This window comes from Coregonus clupeaformis, unplaced genomic scaffold, assembly GCF_020615455.1.
Source record: "Coregonus clupeaformis isolate EN_2021a unplaced genomic scaffold, ASM2061545v1 scaf0290, whole genome shotgun sequence".
Classification (NCBI taxonomy): domain Eukaryota; kingdom Metazoa; phylum Chordata; class Actinopteri; order Salmoniformes; family Salmonidae; genus Coregonus; species Coregonus clupeaformis.
This window is the reverse complement of record NW_025533745.1, coordinates 397,579-420,800: the sequence shown is the minus strand read 5'-3', so window position 1 is coordinate 420,800 and position 23,222 is coordinate 397,579. Positions and strand designations below refer to the sequence as shown.

Genomic DNA, 23,222 nt, shown 5'->3' with positions numbered 1-23,222 from the left:
AAGCAGGTCATGGAGGCTCTTCGGGACCAGCCAGGTCCAAGCCCCAGCGCCCCCAACCGTCTGTTTGTTCCAGCAAATCTCAGGTCACCTGTGATTCAGTGGGGGCACGAATCCCGTCTGGCCTGTCATCCCGGCATCACTCGCACCCTTCATCTGGTCCGCCAGCGGTTCTGGTGGCGGGGGATGAGACGGGATGTCCGAGAATTCATCCGAGCTTGTCCCACTTGTAACCGAAACAAGACTCCCAACCAGCCTCCTGCTGGGTTGCTGCAACCCCTACTCATACCCAAGAGGCCCTGGTCCCACGTTTCACTGGACTTTGTTACGGGCCTTCCGCCCTCTGACGGACACACAGTCATCCTTACCATTGTTGACCGCTTTAGTAAGATGACCCACTTCGTGCCCCTTCCCAAACTACCCTCTGCTAAAGAGACCTCCCAGGTGGTCCTGGAACATGTGTTTCGTATCCATGGCCTACCCCAGGATATAGTGTCAGACCGGGGCCCGCAATTCTCAGCAACCTTTTGGAAGGAGTTCTGTCATCTCCTTGGGGCCACCGCCAGCCTATCGTCTGGATTCCACCCGCAGTCAAACGGCCAGACTGAACGCATGAACCAGGAGCTGGAGAAGGCACTGAGGTGTGTGGCTTCCCAAAATCCCCGGCCTGGGCTCAACACCTGCTCTGGGTGGAATATGCCCATAATTCACTCACCAGTTCCTCCACCGGGCTCTCCCCCTTTCAGTGTGTCTACGGGTATCAACCTCCACTGTTTGCCAGCCAGGAGGCGGATGCCACCTGTCCGTCTGCTCTTGCGTATGCCCGCCGCTGCCGCCGCACCTGGGCCCAGGCTCGCACTGTGCTCCTGAAGTCTGGAACCAGCTACGCCGTCGGTGCCAACCGACGGAGGACCCCAGCACCTACTTACCGGGTTGGTCAGAAGGTCTGGCTGTCTGCCCGGGATCTGCCGCTGCGGGTTGTATCGCGAAAGCTGGCCCCTCGCTTCATTGGTCCTTTTCCTGTGCAGAAAGTCATCAGTCCAACGGCGGTCCGACTTCAGTTGCCCGCTTCCATGCGGGTCCACCCCACCTTCCACGTCTCCAAGGTCAAGCCGGTCCATGAAAGTCCCCTGGTCCCTGCAGCTCCGGCGCCACCTCCTCCGCGCCTCGTAGATGGCGGTCCTGTCTTCACCGTCCGGCGGCTGCTCCGCTCTAGGCGAAGGGGTAGGGGTCTCCAGTACCTCGTTGATTGGGAGGGATATGGTCCAGAGGAGAGGACCTGGATCCCGGCCAGGAGGATAGTGGACCGGACCCTTATCACTGACTTCCACCGACTACATCCTGATCAGCCTGCAATCCGTAGGGGCCGTCCAAGAGGGGTTCCTAGCCGTCCGGCCCGCCTGCTCCTGTCTCAGTGCCTGTCCTGTCTCCCGACCGTGACCCTCCAGCTCCTTCTGAGGATGAGGAGATTCACTCGGACCGCTCGGAGGAGTTCTGACCCGCCGCCTGCTCCCCTCCACCCTCCCGGCATGATGTTGTTCTTGGGACTTCTGGGGCCGTCCCTTGGAGGGGGTCCTGTCATGAGCACTCTCTCTCTCCCTGGTAGCAACATTAATTGCATTCAATTATCTTCCACTCTGCTCACCTCCCTCTCTCTACTCAGCCTAACTAGCTCCACCTGCCCTGCTCTGCTCTTGTTACCTGGCCAGCTGCACTGCATTTCCCACTCACCATCCTCACCTTGCCTCACTCTGTTCTAATTACTCTGCCAGCTGAACTGCATTTCCCACTACCTCTCCCAGTATATCAAGCCCTGTTTTTCAGCCAAGCCCTGTCAGATCGTCTTCAAACCCGGACCAGTAACCTGCCTGTCTGCGCTCTGACTCCTGTTTGTGATACCGATCCTTTCTTGACTGCCTCCTTGTTCTACTGCCCCGTCTATCCCAACCTGCCTTCTGGACCTCGACTACTCTCCGATCTTCAGCCCCTCCGGTCTCCGACCACCAGATGAGCGTGCCCAGACGTTTCACCACCCTCAGCCCGATACGCCGCTCCATCACTGGGGAACACACACACTAAGCACTTGGACTGGACACCCCCGGACATTTGGTGACCCCCGGAGCACAGGTACCCACAGGAGGACCCTGAAAGACCCCTGACACCCCTGGGACTCCTTTTCCCGCCTGTAACCTTGAATAAAGAACTCTGAATTTGAACTTGCGCTCTTGGGTCCTCTTCTGTTCGTGACAAAAAATGGTTGAATTAGAATCACAAAGGCCTATTAGCTAAAGGCGGATGTCCTCAAAAGCAAAACATTGGTAGGGTCATAAATCATTTTTACATCGTCAACCAAAAGTTCACCACACATCCATAGTTTATTTTGGGTTAAAAAACAATTTTAGGATGATGCAGATGAGACAGTTATTGAGTTTCTGAGAAACACAGCACATTCCTGCACATTGCTGACTGTTAAGGGCTCCAAACCTGAGGAAAAGTGGATCTGCGCTTCCAATTGGTATGTGTATTGAAGCAATTAAACCAGTCCACAATGCCTTGCAGTGTCCCAGCAACATTACAATGTAATTTACAAGCTTGAGTAATGAGAGATCTCCAATACTGGCAGCAATAACCAACAACTGGCAATAATATAACTTCTTATTCCGATATCTGCCATCAAAATAAAAGTCCCCAGTGAAACTTATTTGTAAATGATAGTAAATCCATGTTTTTAATAAAGGCTCACTTTAATACATTCTGTGCACATCCCAAAGGAGTGAAGTAGTGTAACAATCCTAGCCTGCACCCTGGACTGAAACTTAGGTCCCTCTAATTATTAGGGTAGGCTACCAGAGGAGGCTGGTGAGGGGAGGATGGCTCATAATAATGAATGGAATGGAGTAAACGGAATGGTATCAAACACATGGAAACCAGGTGTTTGATGTGTTTGAGACAATTCCATCCATTCTGTTCCAGCCATTACTATGAGCGTCCTCCCTATTTTAAGTGCCACCAGCCACCACTGTAGGCTACCTACCCTTAGAACTAGACTGGGACCTGAGTTTGAGTCCAGGCCACGGTTTAATCCCAGAATTTGCTACATTATAATATTAAAATGTAATTTGTATTTTGTTGTATTGCAAAAACATGTTGGACTGTACAACAAATCAATTGTGCGTCCATGAATTTAGGATCTACCCAGAGGCCCTATCTAAAGCACGCAGCTGCATCAGCAAGTGTAGCCTACCTTTACTTTGGCCACTTAAGCTGAACTACTAGGGACTCTGTGTGCCATAATTTCCGGACTAAATTTGAAAAGTCCATATGAATTAAAACTCACCTGTTAGTTAGGGATGTTGAAAAGATTAAACAATTTGATGGAAACACAATCAATATTTGTTTTCTGTTCAGTCCAACATGTGCTTAACACATGTTGTAGGCATAAAGTGCTTGATTACAACAAAACGAAATACATGCAAATATCACTTATATTTGACCAAATATAGCTTACTATTGTACACATTTTTTACTTTTATATGGGGGACCTTTATTATGAAGGCTGAAGGAATTTACCCGGAAGTGATACTCTTATGGTTGCCAACATTACACAAAAAGGAGCTGGAATCAGATGTCCTACAACAGATTGCACAGTAAACACGCGTGGATATGCAGAGTGCACATTTTAATTAGGTAGCCTATTTGCACAATATATAAACCTTTGGATTATGCGATAAAATTACCTGCAGAGAACAATAATCTATCACCGGATAGAATGCCAGAGCGAATTCAGAGTGATACCAGAGAAAGAGGGGAGTTTCTCATATACTTTTAGCCGGAGGACTGCGGCTGGAAAGAGGTAAATTGATTTTGTAATAAGCGCAGCCAATGCTTTACCCATCATAGAAGGCCACTACGCAGTACAGCGTTAAGAGCGAAAAAAGAGCCCAACATAACTCAAGTATGATGGTGCCTATAGCTGGAAATGTAACATTGCCTGTGGTATAGCCAATGGATTTTTATTGAGTTAATTCATCTGTGTTGTTTCTACCAAGAGAAATATACACCCACATACATTTTGGGTGGCCTCAAATATTAAGTTCGGTAAAAAATTAAAGTCTGAATCACATAAAAGATATTGCCAAATGGGATTAGGGGAATTTTGGATGTAGGGCCCCCTTGTGTAGGCTATTTGACCAAAACAAATCTCTGACTATCTGGATTGGTTGCAGAGAAAATACCTTGCCACTTTGAATGTCTATGGTATTTATATCATAAGAAAAAGTGTGTGTGGTCACTAACTCGCTTCAACGTGTCAACAGGACCTGAAAAATGCTACAAATATATATTAAACATTGGTGAGCGATTTGTATTTATTTTTATAAATGTATCCAATGAGGCCAACAAGTAGCAAACTTGTGAAATGCTCCAGCCCATGTGAAAGTTCTGTGTGACACAAGGGGTTGGATTCAATCAAACCTGTCATCATGTTCATGCAATAGGCTTTGTTTAAATTACAGTACTGTGCCATTGCATTCATGCCATTGTATTCATTTTTTGTGTGTTTCAGCCTGAATTTAAAAATGATTAAATTGAGATTTTGTGTCACTGGCCTACACACCCCATAATGTCAGTGAAATTATGTTTTGAGAAATGTTTACAAATTAATTAAAAGCTGAAATGTCTTGGTCAGGAGTAAAAATGTGCTTAATAAGTCACATAATACGTTGCATGGACTTAATCTGTGTGCGATAATAGTGGTTAACATGATTTTTGAATGACTACCTCATCTCTGTACCCCACACATACAATTATATGTAAGGTCCCTCAGTCGAGCAGTGAATTTAAAACACAGATTCAACCACAAAGACCAGGAGGTTTCCCAATGCCTCACAAAGAAGAACACCTGTTGGTAGTGGGGTAAAAATAAAAACGCAGACATTGAATATCCCTTGGAGCATGGTGAAGTTATTAATTACACTTTGGATGGTGTGTCAATACACCCAGTCACTACAAAGATACAGGTGTCCTTCCTAACTCAGTTGCTGGAGAATAAGGAAACCATGAGGCCAAAGGTGACTTTAAAACAGTTACAGAGTTTAATGGCTGTGATAGAAAACTGAGGATGGATCAACAACATTGTAGTTACCCCATCATATTAACCTAAATAACAGTGGAAAAAAGGAAGCCTGTACAGAATACAAATATTCCAAACATGCATCCTGCACTAAAGTAAAACTGCAAAAAATTTGGCAAAGAAATTAACTTTATGTCCTGAATACAAAGTGTTATGTTTGAGGCAAATCCAACACAACACATCACTCTTCATATTTTCAAACATGGTGGTGGCTGCATCATGTTATGGGTATGCTTGGCATTGGCTAGGAATAGGGAGTTTTTTAGGATTAAAAAAAATGGAATAGAGCTAAGCACAGGCAACATCCTAGAGGAAAACCTGGTTCAGTCTGCTTTCCAACAGACACTGGGAAATGAATTCACCTTTCAGCAGGACAATAACATAAAAAAAACAAGGCCAAATATATACTGGAGTTGCATACCAAGACGACATTGAATGGTCCTGAGTGGCCTAGTTACAGATTTGACATACAGTACCAGTCAAAAGTTTGGACACACCTACTCAAGGGTTTTTCTTTAGTTTTACAATTTTCTACATTGTAGAATAACAGCGAAGACATCAAAACTATGAAATAACACATATGGAATCATGTAGTAACCAAAAAAGTGTTAAACAAATCAAAATAAATTTTATATTTGAGATTCTTCAAATAGCCACCCTTTGCCTTGATGACAGCTTTGCACACTCTTGGCATTCTCTCAAGGCACTGTTCCTTCTATATTTCACAATTTTGCTATTTTATTTGACAGTGGGGAAAAAAAACACATTTTCAGGCCAAAGTATTAATGCTGCTTTTTTTAATTGAACCTTCCGTCTCATTTCTTTGTTTGATGTGGCAGTGCTGTTTTCTGCTGACTAAGTTTGTAACAAGTTGGAGTCTGAGTCCCTATTGAGCTTCTTGCCAAGGACATATAGAGTAGCACTTAATTTCATGCTACATAAGTTACCAGGTATTTACTGAAAGTTACAGGGTACCATGGTAATCACACTGCAATAACCAATTAATTGTTTGTTTCTTTGGGATTCATTTAAACAGGTACCGCTAGGCACCATTAGGCACCATGCCATGTTGTTACCAGTTATTTACCAGAAAGTAACCATTGTTATTACATACCAGTAATTTCCTATTAAAGAAATAGAAATAGTAGGCCTATTGTCAAATAAAGACCCACTGGAAGTGGAACTACAAGTTGTAAAAGGGACAGCAGAAGGGGCAGTAGGTAGCCTGGCGGGTAAGAGTGTTGGGCCAGTAACCGGAAGGTTGCTGGTTTGAATCCCCGAGCAGACTCGGTGAAAAATCTGCTGATGTGCCCTTGAGCAAGGCACTTAACCCTAATTGCTACTGTAAAGCACTCTGGATAAGAGCGTCTGCTAAATGACAGAACATATTTAAAAAAAGTTGCAGAAAAAGCAAACACTCACATCTTTTCAAATTGTGGCTGTGTGCTCTTACGATTTAAAACAAGTCCAATATATTTCGGTTTGGTTATTTTGCCCTTCACAAGTGAACAGCTACTGAATGATTTACATGGTATGACAATGTGCAATCAAACACAGACAACCCACTGAACTCCAGCAGACTACTGGAAGTGCCAACACGTGTTTGTACTGTCACTGACAAACTTCCAGGCACTTTTCTGCACTTATCTCCTCACATCAATACACTGTCTGTGTATGGGGCTGTGTTAGACGTGACTTTTCATTGTGTCACAGTTCAAAGCTCTTTTAGGATTTATACTAATCTGTGAGGTAAAGGCCTGTGAAACTGTTTTAGGAGTATGAGACTGTATTCAGGCTTGTAGCACAGCCGGTGAACGACACAAACAAGGGTTCATCCCTGTTAATGGTGACATACCTGATGAGTGGCATCACAGGAAATGAGGCATTGTTGGTGTTATACGGGTGGATTTGCTGAATGTTATCAGCAGTGATTAAGTATTCTAGCTTGCCAATAAAATACTGGGAAGAGGTGAGCGGAGTCATACAGTACAGCTGGAGTGAAACGACACTAGAAAACATCCTTTGCTAAACCTAAAAGAGCAGACCAGCTTTGGGGATGAAGTACTTTTTATAGTGTGGGTTTTAGCTAAAACAAATATAATTGTCAGGGGGTCCAACATCTTTGAGGGGTTACCAGAGTTGTACAGTGGGTGGGGCTGAAACAGTTGTTTTCAGGCAGCTTCAGACATCAAGAGATAGCCCCAGGTTTAGGCCTTTACTGAGGGCTGACTCCCCCGCACTGTAGGCCTCCTCCCCCCATGTGGTGAGACTGAGTATGTTTCTCCAGAGTCGTGGGTCTTATTTCAATGCTGGAGTGCATACACTGGGCTAATTACAGGTGGCCTACCAAGACCCACATTTGGAATTAAAGTTCATCCTTAAAATAAACCAAAGGAATGAGGACTACTTTTAACAACATACATGGAAAATGTGACAAAAACACATTTACTTGAAGAACAGTGCAGATGCAGAGTTTGGTAACAGAATGACTGTTTGTGCTGTTTGTGCCGTCATTCTGTTATCTAACATTGCATCTGCACTGTTCTTCAAGTAAATGTATTTTTGTAAAATTTTCTGTGGAAATTGTTAAAAGTAGTCCTTGTGCATAGAGTTGTATGTTTCGTTTAACTTTTAAATCATTGGTTTTTATTTGGCATACATTTTAAAGTGAAAAATGGGCTAAAACTCCTCTCTGTTGAGCATAGCTGGAGGGGTGTTGGAAGGTTGCACATGTTTAGGGCCCATTGTTTTTGGATGAAACTATTTTTTAAGGTAAAACAAAGGGTACACACTCCATATAACAACAGATGATTAGCTAAGCAATTATTATTTCAACAAGTGTGTCTTGAGGGTCTACACACCACGTCTTAATCAGTCTGTGAAAGGCCAAGGTGGAAAACCCGCCATATACTGTGGCGCTCTAGCCGGACAGGAGTTGTGTACCTCTGCCTCTCACCCATGCATGGAATCTCTGATCTAGATGCTGTTATAGAGTAGCACAAATTGTTAGCCTACTTGAACTCCCTTGTGAAATCCTCCTCATACAATAAGCTCACAATAGTGGCCTAGTACAGGGTTTCCCAAACTCTGTCCTGGGGCCCCTCCTTGGGTGCATGTTTTGGTTTTTGCCCTAGCACTACACAGCTGATTCAAATACCCAACTCCTCATCAAGCTTTGATTATTTAAATCTTCCTAATATTGAGTTGCATCCCCTTCTGCCCTCAGAACAGCCTCCATTCGTCGGGGTGGTGGACCATTCTTGATACACAGCGTTGCAGTTCTTGACACTCAAACTGGTGCGCTTTGCCAATTCACCCTCTGAATGGCACACATACACAATCCGTGTCTCAATTGTCTCAAGGCTTAAAAATCCTTCTTTAACCTGTCTCTTCCTTCATCTACACAGATTTAAGTGGATTTAACAAGTGACATCAATAAGGGATCATAGCTTTCACCTGGATTCACCTGGTCAGTCTATGTCATGGAAAGAGCAGGTGTTCCTAATGTCTTGTACACTCAGTATATTAATATTTTATTATATTTAGTGTATTACTAAACATTTTGAAATGTAAACATTTTCAATATTGAGCGCCTTACTAAGAGGACTATTGAGAACCCAGATGAACTTGTGAAAACACATGACAGATTGCATGCTGTGGTCTGTTTACTACTACTTGGCTTTCTCTGCCCCTGTTGTCAACATAAGCTCCTCTTCTTACAGGGTTAACAGCTTATTACTCTCCCCAAGCTGCTTACATTCAACTTTTGAGGCTCCACATTTTCTCACTAGGAGCGATGCAGTGAAAGATGATTTGGCGGCCAGCCTGAGTGATGTGATTTTAGCATGTGACCAACAGAGTGAGAAGATTTAGCCATGTGTCTTGGTTCACTACTCCTATTCGTTAAGGTTGGCCTTAATTGGAAAAGGCGGCTGTGCATTATTTTACAAAACAACGTTCTGAACCAAACATGCAGATTCAAAAATCACTTTTGTTTTTACGCTGGTATTGTCACCAGTAGTGGAAGATATGGTTTTGATCAAGTCTGCCGACTACAATAGACCACCAGACTGTTGTATAAGTAGCATCAGTAGATTTTTTTTTTTAAAGGCACATTTTGTATTTTAACTTGAAGATACTTCACATGGTGTCCTGCTGAACTACCCCTGGTCTGCTGAAATTGAGATTCATTAGAAGCTGCAGTCTTTCCCTCCAATTACTCCATGAGGCACTAATCCCCCCCTCAGAGCAGACTGTTAGAGATTTGGACAGCCACACTTGGCCATGTGGAGCTCTACCATGTGTCTCTTCTTTGTACTGAACCCATCCAAAACACAAGGTTCTAAGCATGTGCTTTTGTTATAATTTGAGGCAAATCTTCCAATCTTCAGGTAAAGTCATCTAGTAAATCTGGCCAAGCAAGACTAGCCAGTACCACCCTGTCAGTCCAACAATGCAACACTTCAGTGAGCTCATTCAAGCATCCTGTGATCTTTCAAGAAAAGGCCTACTAGGAAAGGTCATTTATTTTTGGAAACTCTTGAAGCCTATGTAGTGGAATTGATTTGAAAGTTAATCTTTTCCAACTATAGATTAAAAGCCAAGTGCTAGTATTTTTCTAGGAGCAGCATTTGCTCAGTCATTTCCAGCACTGAATAAGATCAGGAAATAGACTCTCGCTGTGCCCAGCGAGTCACTGCAACGGCACAGTAGATTATTGCCTCATTAACCTCACTGGGTGACTTCAAATGAACTTCTCTTAACTGAGTGTAAGGCTAACAATCTACTACTACTAATAACCTCCCCTGATTCTAACAAAACTAAGAACTCTCTGTGTGGCAAAGTGCATTTTGTTTCCCTCTTTCTTTCATATTGGCTCACTATAAATTGAAAACTGGGCATCAGTTTTAACATTAGTTGACCATACAGTGGGGAGAACAAGTATTTGATACACTGCCGATTTTGCAGGTTTTCCTACTTACAAAGCATGCAGAGGTCTGTAATTTTTATCATAGGTGTACTTCAACTGTGAGAGACGGAATCTAAAACAAAAATCCAGAAAATCACATTGTATGATTTTTAAGTAATTAATTTGCATTTTATTGCATGACATAAGTATTTGATACATCAGAAAAGCAGAACTATTTGGTACAGAAACCTTTGTTTGCAATTACAGAGATCATACGCTTCCTGTAGGTCTTGACCAGCTTTGCACACACTGCAGCAGGGATTTTGGCCCACTCCTCCATACAGACCTTTTCCAGATCCTTCAGGTTTCGTGGCTGTCGCTGGGCAATACGGACTTTCAGCTCCCTCCAAAGATTTTCTATTGGGTTCAGGTCTGGAGACTGGCTAGGCCACTCCCACTCCAGGACCTTGAGATGCTTCTTACGGAGCCACTCCTTAGTTGCCCTGGCTGTGTGTTTCGGGTCGTTGTCATGCTGGAAGACCCAGCCACGACCCATCTTCAATGCTCTTACTGAGGGAAGGAGGTTGTTGGCCAAGATCTCGCGATACATGGCCCCATCCATCCTCCCCTCAATATGGTGCAGTCGTCCTGTCCGCTTTGCAGAAAAGCATCCCCAAAGAATGATGTTTCCACCTCCATGCTTCACGGTTGGGATGGTGTTCTTGGGGTTGTACTCATCCTTCTTCTTCCTCCAAACACGGCGAGTGGAGTTTAGACCAAAAAGCTATATTTTTGTCTCATCAGACCACATGACCTTCTCCCATTCCTCCTCTGGATCATCCAGATGGTCATTGGCAAACTTCAGATGGGCCTGGACATGCGCTGGCTTGAGCAGGGGGACCTTGCGTGCGCTGCAGGATTTTTAATCCATGACGGCATAGTGTGTTACTAATGGTTTTCTTTGAGACTGTGGTCCCAGCTCTCTTCAAGTCATTGACCAGGTCCTGCCGTGTAGTTCTGGGCTGATCCCTCACCTTCCTCATGATCATTGATGCCCCACGAGGTGAGATCTTGCATGGAGCCCCAGACCGAGGGTGATTGACCGTCATCTTGAACTTCTTCCATTTTCTAATAATTGCGCCAACAGTTGTTGCCTTCTCACCAAGCTGCTTGCCTATCCTGTAGCACATCCCAGCCTTGTGCAGGTCTACAATTTTATCCCTGATGTCCTTACACAGCTCTCTGGTCTTGGCCATTGTGGAGAGGTTGGAGTCTGTTTGATTGAGTGTGTGGACAGGTGTCTTTTATACAGGTAACAAGTTCAAACAGGTGCAGTTAATACAGGTAATGAGTGGAGAACAGGAGGGCTTCTTAAAGAAAAACTAACAGGTCTGTGAGAGCCGGAATTCTTACTGGTTGGTAGGTGATCAAATACTTATGTCATGCAATAAAATGCAAATTAATTACTTAAAAATCATACAATGTGATTTTCTGGATTTTTGTTGTAGATTCCGTCTCTCACAGTTGAAGTGTACCTATGATAAAAATTGCAGACCTCTACATGCTTTGTAAGTAGGTAAACCTGCAAAATCGGCAGTGTATCAAATACTTGTTCTCCCCACTGTATGTGAAGGCTCACTTAACATCCTTGCCTGCCTTCATTATAAACTGAACCGCTTTAAACTCTGATGACAGTGAGCCATTTGGCTGCCACACTGGCTGTTTGGTGACTGACTAAGGTTTCGTTGCATATGCAGCTAGAAAGGTAAGTCTAGGCTCCAGTTTCAGGTGTTGTGAGTAAGAAATGTCAGTCACATTTTAAACAAGCATTGTAACAAGTGTTGTAAACATACCCAGTTTTTGGGAAATTTTGGGAATTCTCTGAGCTATAATTCTAAGTAGGCCCATCCTAGGAACTCCTCTGCCAATGCCATGCTGTTTGTGATGCCATGCCTGATATCTGCAGCTAGCCTCCCAGCCTCAGAACTGGGTCAGTAGCAGTTCATCTCTGCTTGATTCATTACTCCAACCTATGTCACCAGGAAATGAAGTGATTTTGGCTGCCTGGGGATCTGTCTGTACTCAGTAAAGCTGGCGTCAGATTAAGTGTAATTTTAGAAGGGCAGAGAGTGGGGCAAGTCTGTGGTCTTCCTGCTGAGGGGCTTACCTGGGCAAATCTCACCCGCTGAATATGGCTGAATGGCATGTCTTGGAAACGTGGACATGCAATTCATACAATGCAACGGTTGGGGATGGAGATATTTGACAAATGACTGATGATGCCGACTGCCAATCAGCAATCAGCAATACTATCCATTTTCTTTTCAGTACAGCACCCAAACATTTTAATTCCAATTAATTATTTGCATCAAAATGAAATATCACTTTCTCCAAGGGATATGTTGAGGTAAAATATTGACATTTCCAGTTTTCCACAATTGAAAGACTAGCCGCCCACTTTGACATTTCTATTAGCTTTTTCAAAGGACAGAGTTCCCTTGGCTTGGTTTCAGAAGCATGAAGGCATCGTCACCATACCAACAATTAGTATAAAATACAGCCAAAACATTTCAGTACAATTAGGCTGATAACCTCTATGCAATGGAGAGCTGGTAAATGAAAGAAGATCTCCGTTAAATCTAGAATCCTTAGTTGCTACATCCATTTTTGGACTTCTAAATTAAAGATACACAGTGCCTTCAGAAAGGATTCACACCCCTTGACTTTTTCCACATTTTGTTGTGTTACAGCCTGAATTTTAAATTGATTAAATTGAGATTTTGTGTCACTGGTTACAGATAATACCCCATAATGTCAAAGTGGAATTATGTTTTTAGATTTTTATTTTTAAATTAATAATAAATGAAAAGCCGAAATGTCTTGAGTCAGTAAGTATTCAACCCCTTTGTTAGGACAAGCCTAAACAAGTTCAGGAGTAGAAATGTGCTTAACAAGTCACATAATAAGTTGCATGGACTTACTCTGTGTGCAATAATAGTGTTTAACATGATTTTTGAATGACTACCTCATCTCTGTACCCCACGCATACAATTATCTGTAAGGTCCCTCAGTCGAGCAGTGAATTTCAAACACAGATTCAACCACAAAGACCAGGGAGGTTTTCCAATGCCTCGCAAAGAAGGGCACCTGTTGGTAGATGGGTAAAAATAAAAAGCAGACATTAAGTTATTAATTACACTTTGGATGGTGTATCAATACACCCAGTCACTACAAAGATACAGGCGTCCTTCCCAACTCAGTTGCTGGAGAGGAAGGAAACCGCTCAGTGATTTCACCATGAGGCCAATGGTGACTTTAAAACAGTTACAGAGTTGAATGTGTGTGATGAGAGAGAACTGAGGATGGATCAACAACATTGTAGTTAGTCCACAATCAGTAGCGGTGCGTGGGTAAAATCACTGGGAAAGCCAAGCCAGGAAAAAGAAAGCCATATTACAACCTATGTGATAATTGCGTTGTTTGCTTTAAAATCTTAGTTCATATGCCTTGACACCGTGATATATAGGCCTAAGGCAGAGACAAGGAGACACAGTGGCAGAATAAATTCACAAAAAAATCTAAAAAACGGAGAGCAACCTCTGTCCAGTGAAGTCCACAAAGCATATTGCATATAACAAACAGTTGCATGACCTACAGCAAGTTAATGTTTCTGACATTTTCGGACTACTAAACAACTATTGATTTAGAACCACAGAGTTACCTTAAGTCGCAAAGAAAACAGGAGCTGCCTCCACTATTCCAGCACCATTTCAAGTTCAACATCATCAAATCACCTATGCTTAGTCTAATACAGTGACAACTAAAAAAGACCAAAAACAATTTAGTCCAGTCAACGTAAGCTAATTATGATGTGGCTGCCCATGGTTTAGATTTTTGTGTGGGACTGTGCACGTGCGCTTGCAAGTAGAAAAAACATGTTGACTCACCCTACTTGTAGAGAAACGCCAATGCTGTCCTCCTCTCTTTCATGTTGACGAAATGGTCTATGATACTGTCATACAGAACACGCTTTTATTTTTTGTTTTCCTAGAATACCTGGCTAAAACACTTGCTTGCTAGCCAAATTTCCTTTCATGGGCAACGTTAGCGAGTTAACATTAACCTTCTACATCTAGTTACATATTGAACTAACATCCTCTCAGTCCAGGGGCACAATGTATGATTTATGGTTGGACCAGAATCGCCGTTATCATTGGCCAGTATAGAGAATTAAGTAAAACCACAAGTCCAAATCCCTATCTCTATCCATGGCTAATTTAGGAAAGGGACAATTTTAGCTAGCTAGCTAGCCACCGAAGGACAACACAACGAGATGGAACAATTCAAGTTGTTTCTGTCAATGAAGTATTTATCTTGATGCAATCGGATAGGAGTGAAGCCAAATCCAAACTCGCTTCCCTTGACACTTTTCTTTGGTGCGCCAGGACCATTGGTGCACCAGGAACATTGGCTATTATCTTATACTTTTTTTATCAAGGGAGGCCAAATGCTCGCTGGCTTAACTTGCATTCAATGCTACCGTCGGCAACAATGTCATACTCGTTTTGACCAGACAGCATCAGATAGATGGCCTACACATACAGAGACAGAGGGGTGCTGTTTCGCTCGCTCGGATGCTGTCTCGAGATACATTCAGCCTCTTGCGAATTGAAGGACAATTATGAAACTCAGAGAGACGAAAGATCAATAATTTTTTTCTTGGTCAATTCTTTTAATTTAAATTGGGTTCTCTGGCAAGACTTGAAAATGGCTGTCTAGCAATGATCAACAACCACCTTGACAGAGCTTGAAGAATACAAAAATAAAATCATGTTCAAATATTGTACATTCCAGGTGTGCAAAGCTCTTATAGACTTACCCAGAAAGATTCACAGCTGTAATCGCTTCCAAAGGTGATTCTAACATATATTGACTCAGTGGTGTGAATACTTGTGTAAATTAGATATTTCTGTATTTCATTTTCAAGAAATTTGCAAAAATGTCTAAGAACATTGTGTGTAGATGGGTGCGAAAAAAAATCAATTTAACCCATTTCGAATTCGGGCTGTAACAACAAAATGTGGATTAAGTCCTTGAATATAACTTATAAATGCCTCATGAGTTTAGTTTAACAGTTGGACCCCATCATAACCAAAAATTTAAACTTTTTTTTGCTCCAATGTTTGTAACCAATGTAAATGTAAACAAACACTTTAAAGCCTCCACATTGTTAAAACTATAATTGTTCATATCATGGATGGTCAGTCCTTGCATCCATAGCGCTATGAATTTGAGAGTGGTTACATTTGTCCAGGCCCATCCCTCAGCTTTTTACCAAAACAGAGGCGGGGTGGACACTTTATTGTTTAAACTGCGAATTCTAGCTTGAAGAGGGCTCTGTTTGGCCCCTTACAATCAACTGGGGGATAAGACTCGCACCAAGACCCAACCAGGCCAGCCCAGGCAATATTAACATACAGATAATGTGGCTTCTGTTTTTATCGTCCTTTGCTGCGGCTGTGTTTTTTTCTATGATTCTGCAAATGTGTCTGTGATGGTCCTCTGTAGCTCAATTGGTAGAGCATGGTGCTTGTAACGCCAGGGTAGTGGGTTCGATCCCCGGGACCACCCATACGTAAAAATGTATGCGCACATGACTGTAAGTCGCTTTGGATAAAAGCGTCTGCTAAATGGCATATTATTATTATTATACGTAAAAATGTATGCGCACATGACTGTAAGTCGCTTTGGATAAAAGCGTCTGCTAAATGGCATTTATTTTTTATTTTATTTTTTATGTAAGCCAGAGTCTGTGCGTGTGATGAGTATGTGTAGCTGTGACGGTCATCAATTGCTGAGGTGGAGTAAAAATGCTGAATGATGTCATCGTGTTCAATGTCATCCGCTGCACCACTGCTTTCCTCTCTTGGTTAGCAATTAATATGCCTGTAGTGCTTAAAAATAGAATATTACCCAGACAAACCCTGCACTGAGGAACTGTGTTACCTCTAGCTTTGAAAAGGAGAGTTTATGCTTATCCACAGACTAGTCCACTCCACTCTGACCATATTGTAGAAAAAACGTGAAGTGACAGAAAAGCATGGATTATTTCCTAATTACCAGTGAAGGTTTGTTCTTTCCCAGAGCTGTGCCAACCAATCCGGTCAGCTGTGTTGGGGCCTTACAAATCCAGAGGCCAGTTGCCATGGCGAGATATTGTTTGCATCCAGTCATGCCAGCACTGCCCATGTGGGCGGTCCCCTCGTCAGCATGCTTCTTTGTTTGTGTGCCACTTGTTAGAACAACCCCCCTCCTCTGTGAACACATCCTTGGACCCTTTAAAGTTCTCTCCGTTTTGCATTGGTCTATCACTCCTGTTCATCTTTGGTTTTACCAGTGGAAAATCTGGAATAATATCTGTTTATTTTATCAACCGTACTTTTAATGGATTAGTATAGTATTTGGATTTCCTATTTACTAAATAAATAACTAAATTAACTTCATAACAAGCAACAGCATGATATCCAAGAACAATTTATTCTGTGGCTCAACCACAGCAACTTCTATTCTCACATTTTCTCTCCTGTGAAGCTTTGCAAAACTGCAGACCTTTCACCCTTCTGTGAGCTTACTGTGCAGTAGAGTCCCTCCCCTCCCCCCGTCTTCGAGGCATGGAGAGAATGCAGGTTGTGTAGAGGGCCAGGCTAAAGGGAACCCTAAGTTTAGCTTCAGGTTTTCAGTGGAGGCCAGACGGACTCAGACGGCCACCCTTCCTGGGTAAACTGTAGATACTGTAGCCCCTCAGCTGTCAGGGAAAGCAGGCTTCAGCCATGTGCTCGGACCCTGAGCAGGGAACCACCAAAGACCAAGGAGACCTGCCATCTTGAGGTCATCATGCTACACAATCTCTTGCCTTTTAGACTGGCGCCATGATTTAGTTATAGTCAAGGTAGGTCTGTACTGAAGAAAAGTCCACATTTTCCACTCCTGACTGAAAGTGAATTTGGTACCACCAGAATGTGGTTCCACCAGAATTGAGGTATTAAGGAAAACACACTATCAAATGTTTTATGCATGTAGCTATACTATTTTGTCTGTGTAGCATTCAAATACTGTAAGTAGGCTAAATGACGCTCAAGGGCTCAAGTTTCTCACTGCCAATTCTGAGGCTGTGCTTGCATGTGGTTGCCTAATACCCAGTACTAAGTGATAATCTTATGATGGAGGGGCGAATGACTTCAGCACACATATTCTCATAGATGTGTCCATACCAAATTAGGAACACACAATATTGGGTGTATGTGGTCATTGTTAGTTCAACTTGGGTCAGAACTATGATTGAGTGTCAGTTGGCATTAAGACAGTAACACTAGTACTGTATTTGATTAGCGATGTTGTGTCATCCATTACAGCCTATTTACCACATTGATAATAATTGATTATGCATTTCACATTGTTTAATAACATCTATTATGGCATTAGGCATCCCAAATTACATCAACATTCTGATGAAAGACAGATGTTTTTTACAAAGCCAATTTGGAGAGGGTTTTCTGAGTCGGATTATATTTATACATGATCCACCAAAGAACCATAACTGTTGATATTCACCCCAAACAAATACTTTGGCATTGAAGAAATAACTTTGGTCTAAGTGCTAATTCATACATTTTGTAGTCCTTGTGTACGGGTGCTGAAGATGTCAGATGTGAGGAGTGTGAGCCTTACAGGATGATGTAACATGGGGGGGGGGCATATTCAGAACATGTCGATTTGCCTCCCCCCCCCCCAATAATGTATTTAAAAATATATACAGTGGGGAGAACAAGTATTTGATACACTGCCGATTTTGCAGGTTTTCCTACTTACAAAGCATGTAGAGGTCTGTAATTTTTATCATAGGTACACTTCAACTGTGAGAGACGGAATCTAAAACAAAAATCCAGAAAATCACATTGTATGATTTTTAAGTAATTAATTTGCATTTTATTGCATGACATAAGTATTTGATACATCAGAAAAGCAGAACTTAATATTTGGTACAGACACCTTTGTTTGCAATTACAGAGATCATACGTTTCCTGTAGGTCTTGACCAGGTTTGCACACACTGCAGCAGGGATTTTGGCCCAATCCTCCATACAGACCTTCTCCAGATCCTTCAGGTTTCTGGGCTGTCGCTGGGCAATACAGACTTTCAGCTCCCTCCAAAGATTTTCTATTGGGTTCAGGTCTGGAGACTGGCTAGGCCACTCCAGGACCTTGAGATGCTTCTTACGGAGCTTCTCCTTAGTTGCCCTGGCTGTGTGTTTCGGGTCGTTGTCATGCTGGAAGACCCAGCCATGACCCATCTTCAATGCTCTTACTGAGGGAAGGAGGTTGTTGGCCAAGATCTCGCGATACATGGCCCCATCCATCCTCCCCTCAATACGGTGCAGTCGTCCTGTCCCCTTTGCAGAAAAGCATCCCCAAAGAATGATGTTTCCACCTCCATGCTTCACGGTTGGGATGGTGTTCTTGGGGTTGTACTCATCCTTCTTCTTCCTCCAAACACGGCGAGTGGAGTTTTGACCAAAAAGCTCTATTTTTGTCTCATCAGACCACATGACCTTCTCACATTCCTCCTCTGGATCATCCAGATGCTCATTGGCAAACTTCAGATGGGCCTGGATATGCGCTGGCTTGATTAGGGGGACCTTGCGTGCGCTGCAGGATTTTAATCCATGACGGCGTAGTGTGTTACTAATGGTTTTCTTTGAGACTGTGGTCCCAGCTCTCTTCAGGTCATTGACCAGGTCCTGCCGTGTAGTTCTGGGCTGATCCCTCATCTTCCTCATGATCATTGATGCCCCACGAGGTGAGATCTTGCATGGAGCCCCAGACCGAGGGTGATTGACCGTCATCTTGAACTTCTTCCATTTTCTAATAATTGCGCCAACAGTTGTTGCCTTCTCACCAAGCTGCTTGCATATTGTCCTGTAGCCCATCCCAGCCTTTTGCAGGTCTACAATTTTATCCCTGATGTCCTTACACAGCTCTCTGGTCTTGGCCATTGTGGAGAGGTTGGAGTCTGTTTGATTGTGTGTGGACAGGTGTCTTTTATACAGGTAACAAGTTCAAACAGGTGCAGTTATTACAGGTAATGAGTGGAAAACAGGAGGGCTTCTTAAAGAATAACTAACAGGTCTGTGAGAGCCGGAATTCTTACTGGTTGGTAGGTGATCAAATACTTATGTCATGCAATAAAATGCAAATGAATTACTTAAAAATCATACAATAATGTATTTAAAAATATATATATACAGTGCCCTCTTTAATTATTGGGACAGTGAAGCATTTTTTTTTCTTTTGGCTCTACTCTAAAAGTTTGGATTTGAAATCAAACAATGACTATGAGATTAAAGTGCAGACTGTCAGCTTTAATTTTAGAGTATTTTAATAAATATTGGGTGAACCGTTTAGAAATTACAGCACTTTTTGTACATAGTCCCATTTTAGGGGAGCAAAAGTATTGTGACATTCACTTATGTGTATTAAAGTAGTAAAACGTTAAGTATTTGTTCCCATATTATAGCACACAATGACTACATCAAGCTTGTGACGGTACAATATGTACACCACAATTTTGCTCTTGTGAAGTAATGACATCCTTCACCCTTAGCAGTCGAGCTTGTTTTTCCATCGAGGCTCTCAGTCGAAGAAGGGTGGTTTCAGTTATACTTAACACATGACAGATGTTGAGAATAGAGGATGGAGAGAGAATCTCACAGGGAGCTCCTCAGTCTGACACCCAGCTCCTGCCTTCAGAGGTCCTGTAGTCAAGATTCTATACCCCAATCTATATTTCTCAGTATTCCACAAAGGGTATTTTTATGATCTTATCAAATGCTTGAGGAATATAATTTATTAGATTGGAAAAACACCAAACTTCTACATTGTATCATATAATCCCATATCCTTACCCCCTCCTCTGCCCCACAAAATAAAATGTCCATGTGAACACGTACAACCTCACTCTCCTACCCCTGAGCTGTGTGCAGCATGGGAATGGTCCTATTTACAGCCAGTTACCAGGCGGCTCTGGCCTGGGGATTCTGCAGTAACTGTCTACAGTTACAAATCACTCTGCCAGTTCCCAGTGGAACACAACACCGCCTCCGGGCGTCCAAAGGCCTGTAGACATAGGGTGGTGCCCCTGAACGGCTACCTCAGTCAGGGAAGGCCAAAGTAACCAGAGGCATCTTGGAGGGATACCCATGGCAGGATGGTGTCAAACCAGAGGGAACGTGACAGGGAATTGTTGTGTGGCTGGCAGCAGGTGTGATGGAGATGCTTAAAGAGGCAAGGGAGCTGTTGCCGCCTCATGTGTCATTAGGGAGTTAAGGATCAGAAGGTGTATAATGGGACGAAACAGGAAAACGGATGGCCGTTCCGAGAGGGATAAAAAATGATGCTTAAACTCTGGGAATATGTGTTTTCCCTGGCCCGGGAGGCTAGCGGTTCAGATCTGCACTGTTGCATCTGCCTGATGCCTTGCCAGGTCTGTAATGAGTGCCTTTCAGCTAAGGTGCTTGTGTCAGCAGTTTAAAGGGTTCCTCATGCAAGCGACCAGAGAAAGCTTTCCCGTAGGCATTACCAAATAGAACCGCCATCGTCAGATAGGGCCTTCGAAACAGACCGACAGACACTGCATTAAACCCATTATTCCATTGATTAAATGTGTACCTCGAAACCAGAAACTGCAACAGATTTTTTTTTGATCTTGTCTCATCGCTGCAACTCCCCAACGGGCTCGGGAGAGGCAAAGGTGGAGTCATGCGTCCTCTGAAATATGATCTGTCTAACCGCGCTCCTTAACACCCGCCAGCTTAACCCGGAAGCCAGCCACATCAATCACGGCCGGTTGTGGCACAGCCCTGGAATGAACCCGGGACTGTAGTAACGTCTCTAGCACTGCGATGCACTGTATAAGCTTTTTTCTATCCCCGTAACCCGCAACGGTTTGGAAATTCAATGCTCTGATTCTATGGGATTGGCTGGCTGCCAATATTGACTGTAGCAGTAATAAGAGAGGAATATGACAAAGCAATAAGACACTAGAGCAGGGTCCTGGGGCCCCCCCTGGGTGCACCTTTTGGTTTTTGCCCTAGCACTACACAGCTGATTCAAATAACAACTCATCATCAAGCTTTGATTATTTTAATCAGCTGTGTAGTGCTAGGGCAAAAACCAAAATGTGTGCCCAGGGGGAGGTGGCCCCAGGACCGAGTTTGGGAACCTGCACTAGAGTAGGTGTGTTATTGTGATTATTGGTACGGCTGCAATGTGGTCAAAGGTACGAGGCGATGTTGAGTGGTTTAATTCACATCAATGAACTGGCATCTTCTTTACTGTCTCATCTCACTTGTAGTCAACAAGAAAGTTGTGATTTCCCAGAACCTCTGATGTGTACATTTGGGAACTACGTAGGCTAGGCCTACTGAGTAAGATGGATAATTTAGCATTGTTTGTGAGTGTCTGTATTTCAGTGTTTGTGTGTGTGCATTTTGGAATACAGTGTACACACAGAGCTATATAGTAAACCCAGCATTTGACAGTCTCTCTGTTCTATAGAATGCTGGAGAGATCCTGTGTAGCGCCCCCTTGTGTGGAGGAGGAATGACGACGCCCCCTCGATGAGAGCCATGGAGCTGAAAGTGTGGGTGGACGGAGTGCAGCGGATCGTGTGTGGCGTCACAGAGCTCACCACATGCCAGGAGGTGGTCATCGCCCTGGCCCAGGCCATTGGTGAGTCAATCCATCAGCAATATTGTCCAAAAAAGAATTAAAGGGATAGTTCAAGGGATAGGTTGAAAAATAAGATCAAACTAAAGTGAACTACTGTATCCCTTTAAGCCTTACCACAGTTCGTGTAAGAATGCATCCTTTCACAGGACACTAGCCCCACCCCCATAACCTTAACCGCATGGGATTGAGCCACACCCACAACCTATCTGATTAGTCAAATCAGCTGAATCCTCACCTATCTTCTAATGATTCTAATGTGGAGCGTTTTGCCACATCCACAGTGCATGCAGCATATTTGACAGTCTGTTTCTGAAAGATGCTAAAGATAGTGGAGTGCACCAAGATGAGAGTTGACTGGGAGTGAACAGAAATTGTGAGAATCAAGATGAGCGTTGACTGGGGTGGACAAAGATTGTGAGAATCAAGATGAGTTGACTGGGAGTGAACAGAGATTGTGAGAATCAAGATGAGCGTTGTTCTGGGAGTTAACTGAGATTGTGAGAATCAAGATGAGAGTTGACAGGGGGTGAACAGAGATTGTGAGAATCAAGATGAGCTGTGTTGGGATGATTCATAGATGTTGTGTCATTGAGATGCGCGCTGAGGAGAAGAGAGAACTACATAATGACTGTATTGTAGTCCCATGATGATACTGAATTTATGTATGAGAAGCTATTTCCCCAGCCACATCTAGAGGCAACAAAATAAGATTTAAAGAATCTGTCTGTTCCCACCGCTTCTAGGTAGAAATAGCTGTAGAACCAGCATGGAGCCACTTTTAAAGGTTCACCTCTTTTGCATTATGGAGATGTACTGTACAGACCTGTACTGAACTGTCTGTGTGAGTATGGCTCAGCCTGACAATACCCTGCTTTTATTCGACTATAGCCATGAAGTGCATTGAAAGGCTGGTCATGGCTCACATCAACAGCATTATCCCAGAAACCCTAGACCCACTCCAATTTGCATACCGCCCGAACAGATCCACAGATGACGCAATCTCTATTGTACTCCACACTGCCCTTTCCACCTGGACAAAAGGAACACCTACGTGAGAATGCTATTCATTGACTACAGCTCAGCGTTCAACACCATAGTGCCCTAAAAGCTCATCACTAAGCTAAGGACCCTGGGACTAAACACATCCCTCTGCAACTGGATTCTGGACTTCCTGACAGGCCGCCCCCAGGTGATAAGGGTAGGTAACAACACATCTGCCACGCTGATCCTCAACACGGGGGCCCCTCAGGGGTCGTGCTCAGTCCCCTCCTGTACTCCCTGTTCACCCATGACTGCATGGCCAAGCACGACTCCAACACCATCATTAAGTTTGCTGATGACACAACAGTGATCACCGACAACGATGAGACAGCCTATAGGGAGGAGGTCAGAGACCTGG

At 43.4% G+C, this 23,222-nt stretch overlaps 1 protein-coding gene across 6 annotated transcripts in view; it reads left to right on the top strand.

Moving 5' to 3' along the window:
• Positions 1 to 3,618: 3,618 nt before the first annotated feature.
• The window catches only part of LOC121543477 (ras association domain-containing protein 8), a 31,033-nt gene continuing 11,429 nt past the window's right edge, over positions 3,619 to 23,222 (top strand). Inside the window, exons 1-2 of one of the 6 annotated variants that reach the window (XM_041853351.2) lie at positions 3,619 to 3,850; positions 21,650 to 21,823. In XM_041853351.2, coding sequence (XP_041709285.1) covers positions 21,712 to 21,823 — 112 coding nt within the window. In that variant the 5' untranslated portion in view covers positions 3,619 to 3,850; positions 21,650 to 21,711. Of the gene's footprint in view, positions 3,851 to 16,718; positions 17,077 to 21,633; positions 21,824 to 23,222 lie in introns of those variants that run through there. The other 5 variants (XM_041853350.2, XM_041853349.2, XM_041853353.2 and 2 more) reach the window with 5 other exon arrangements.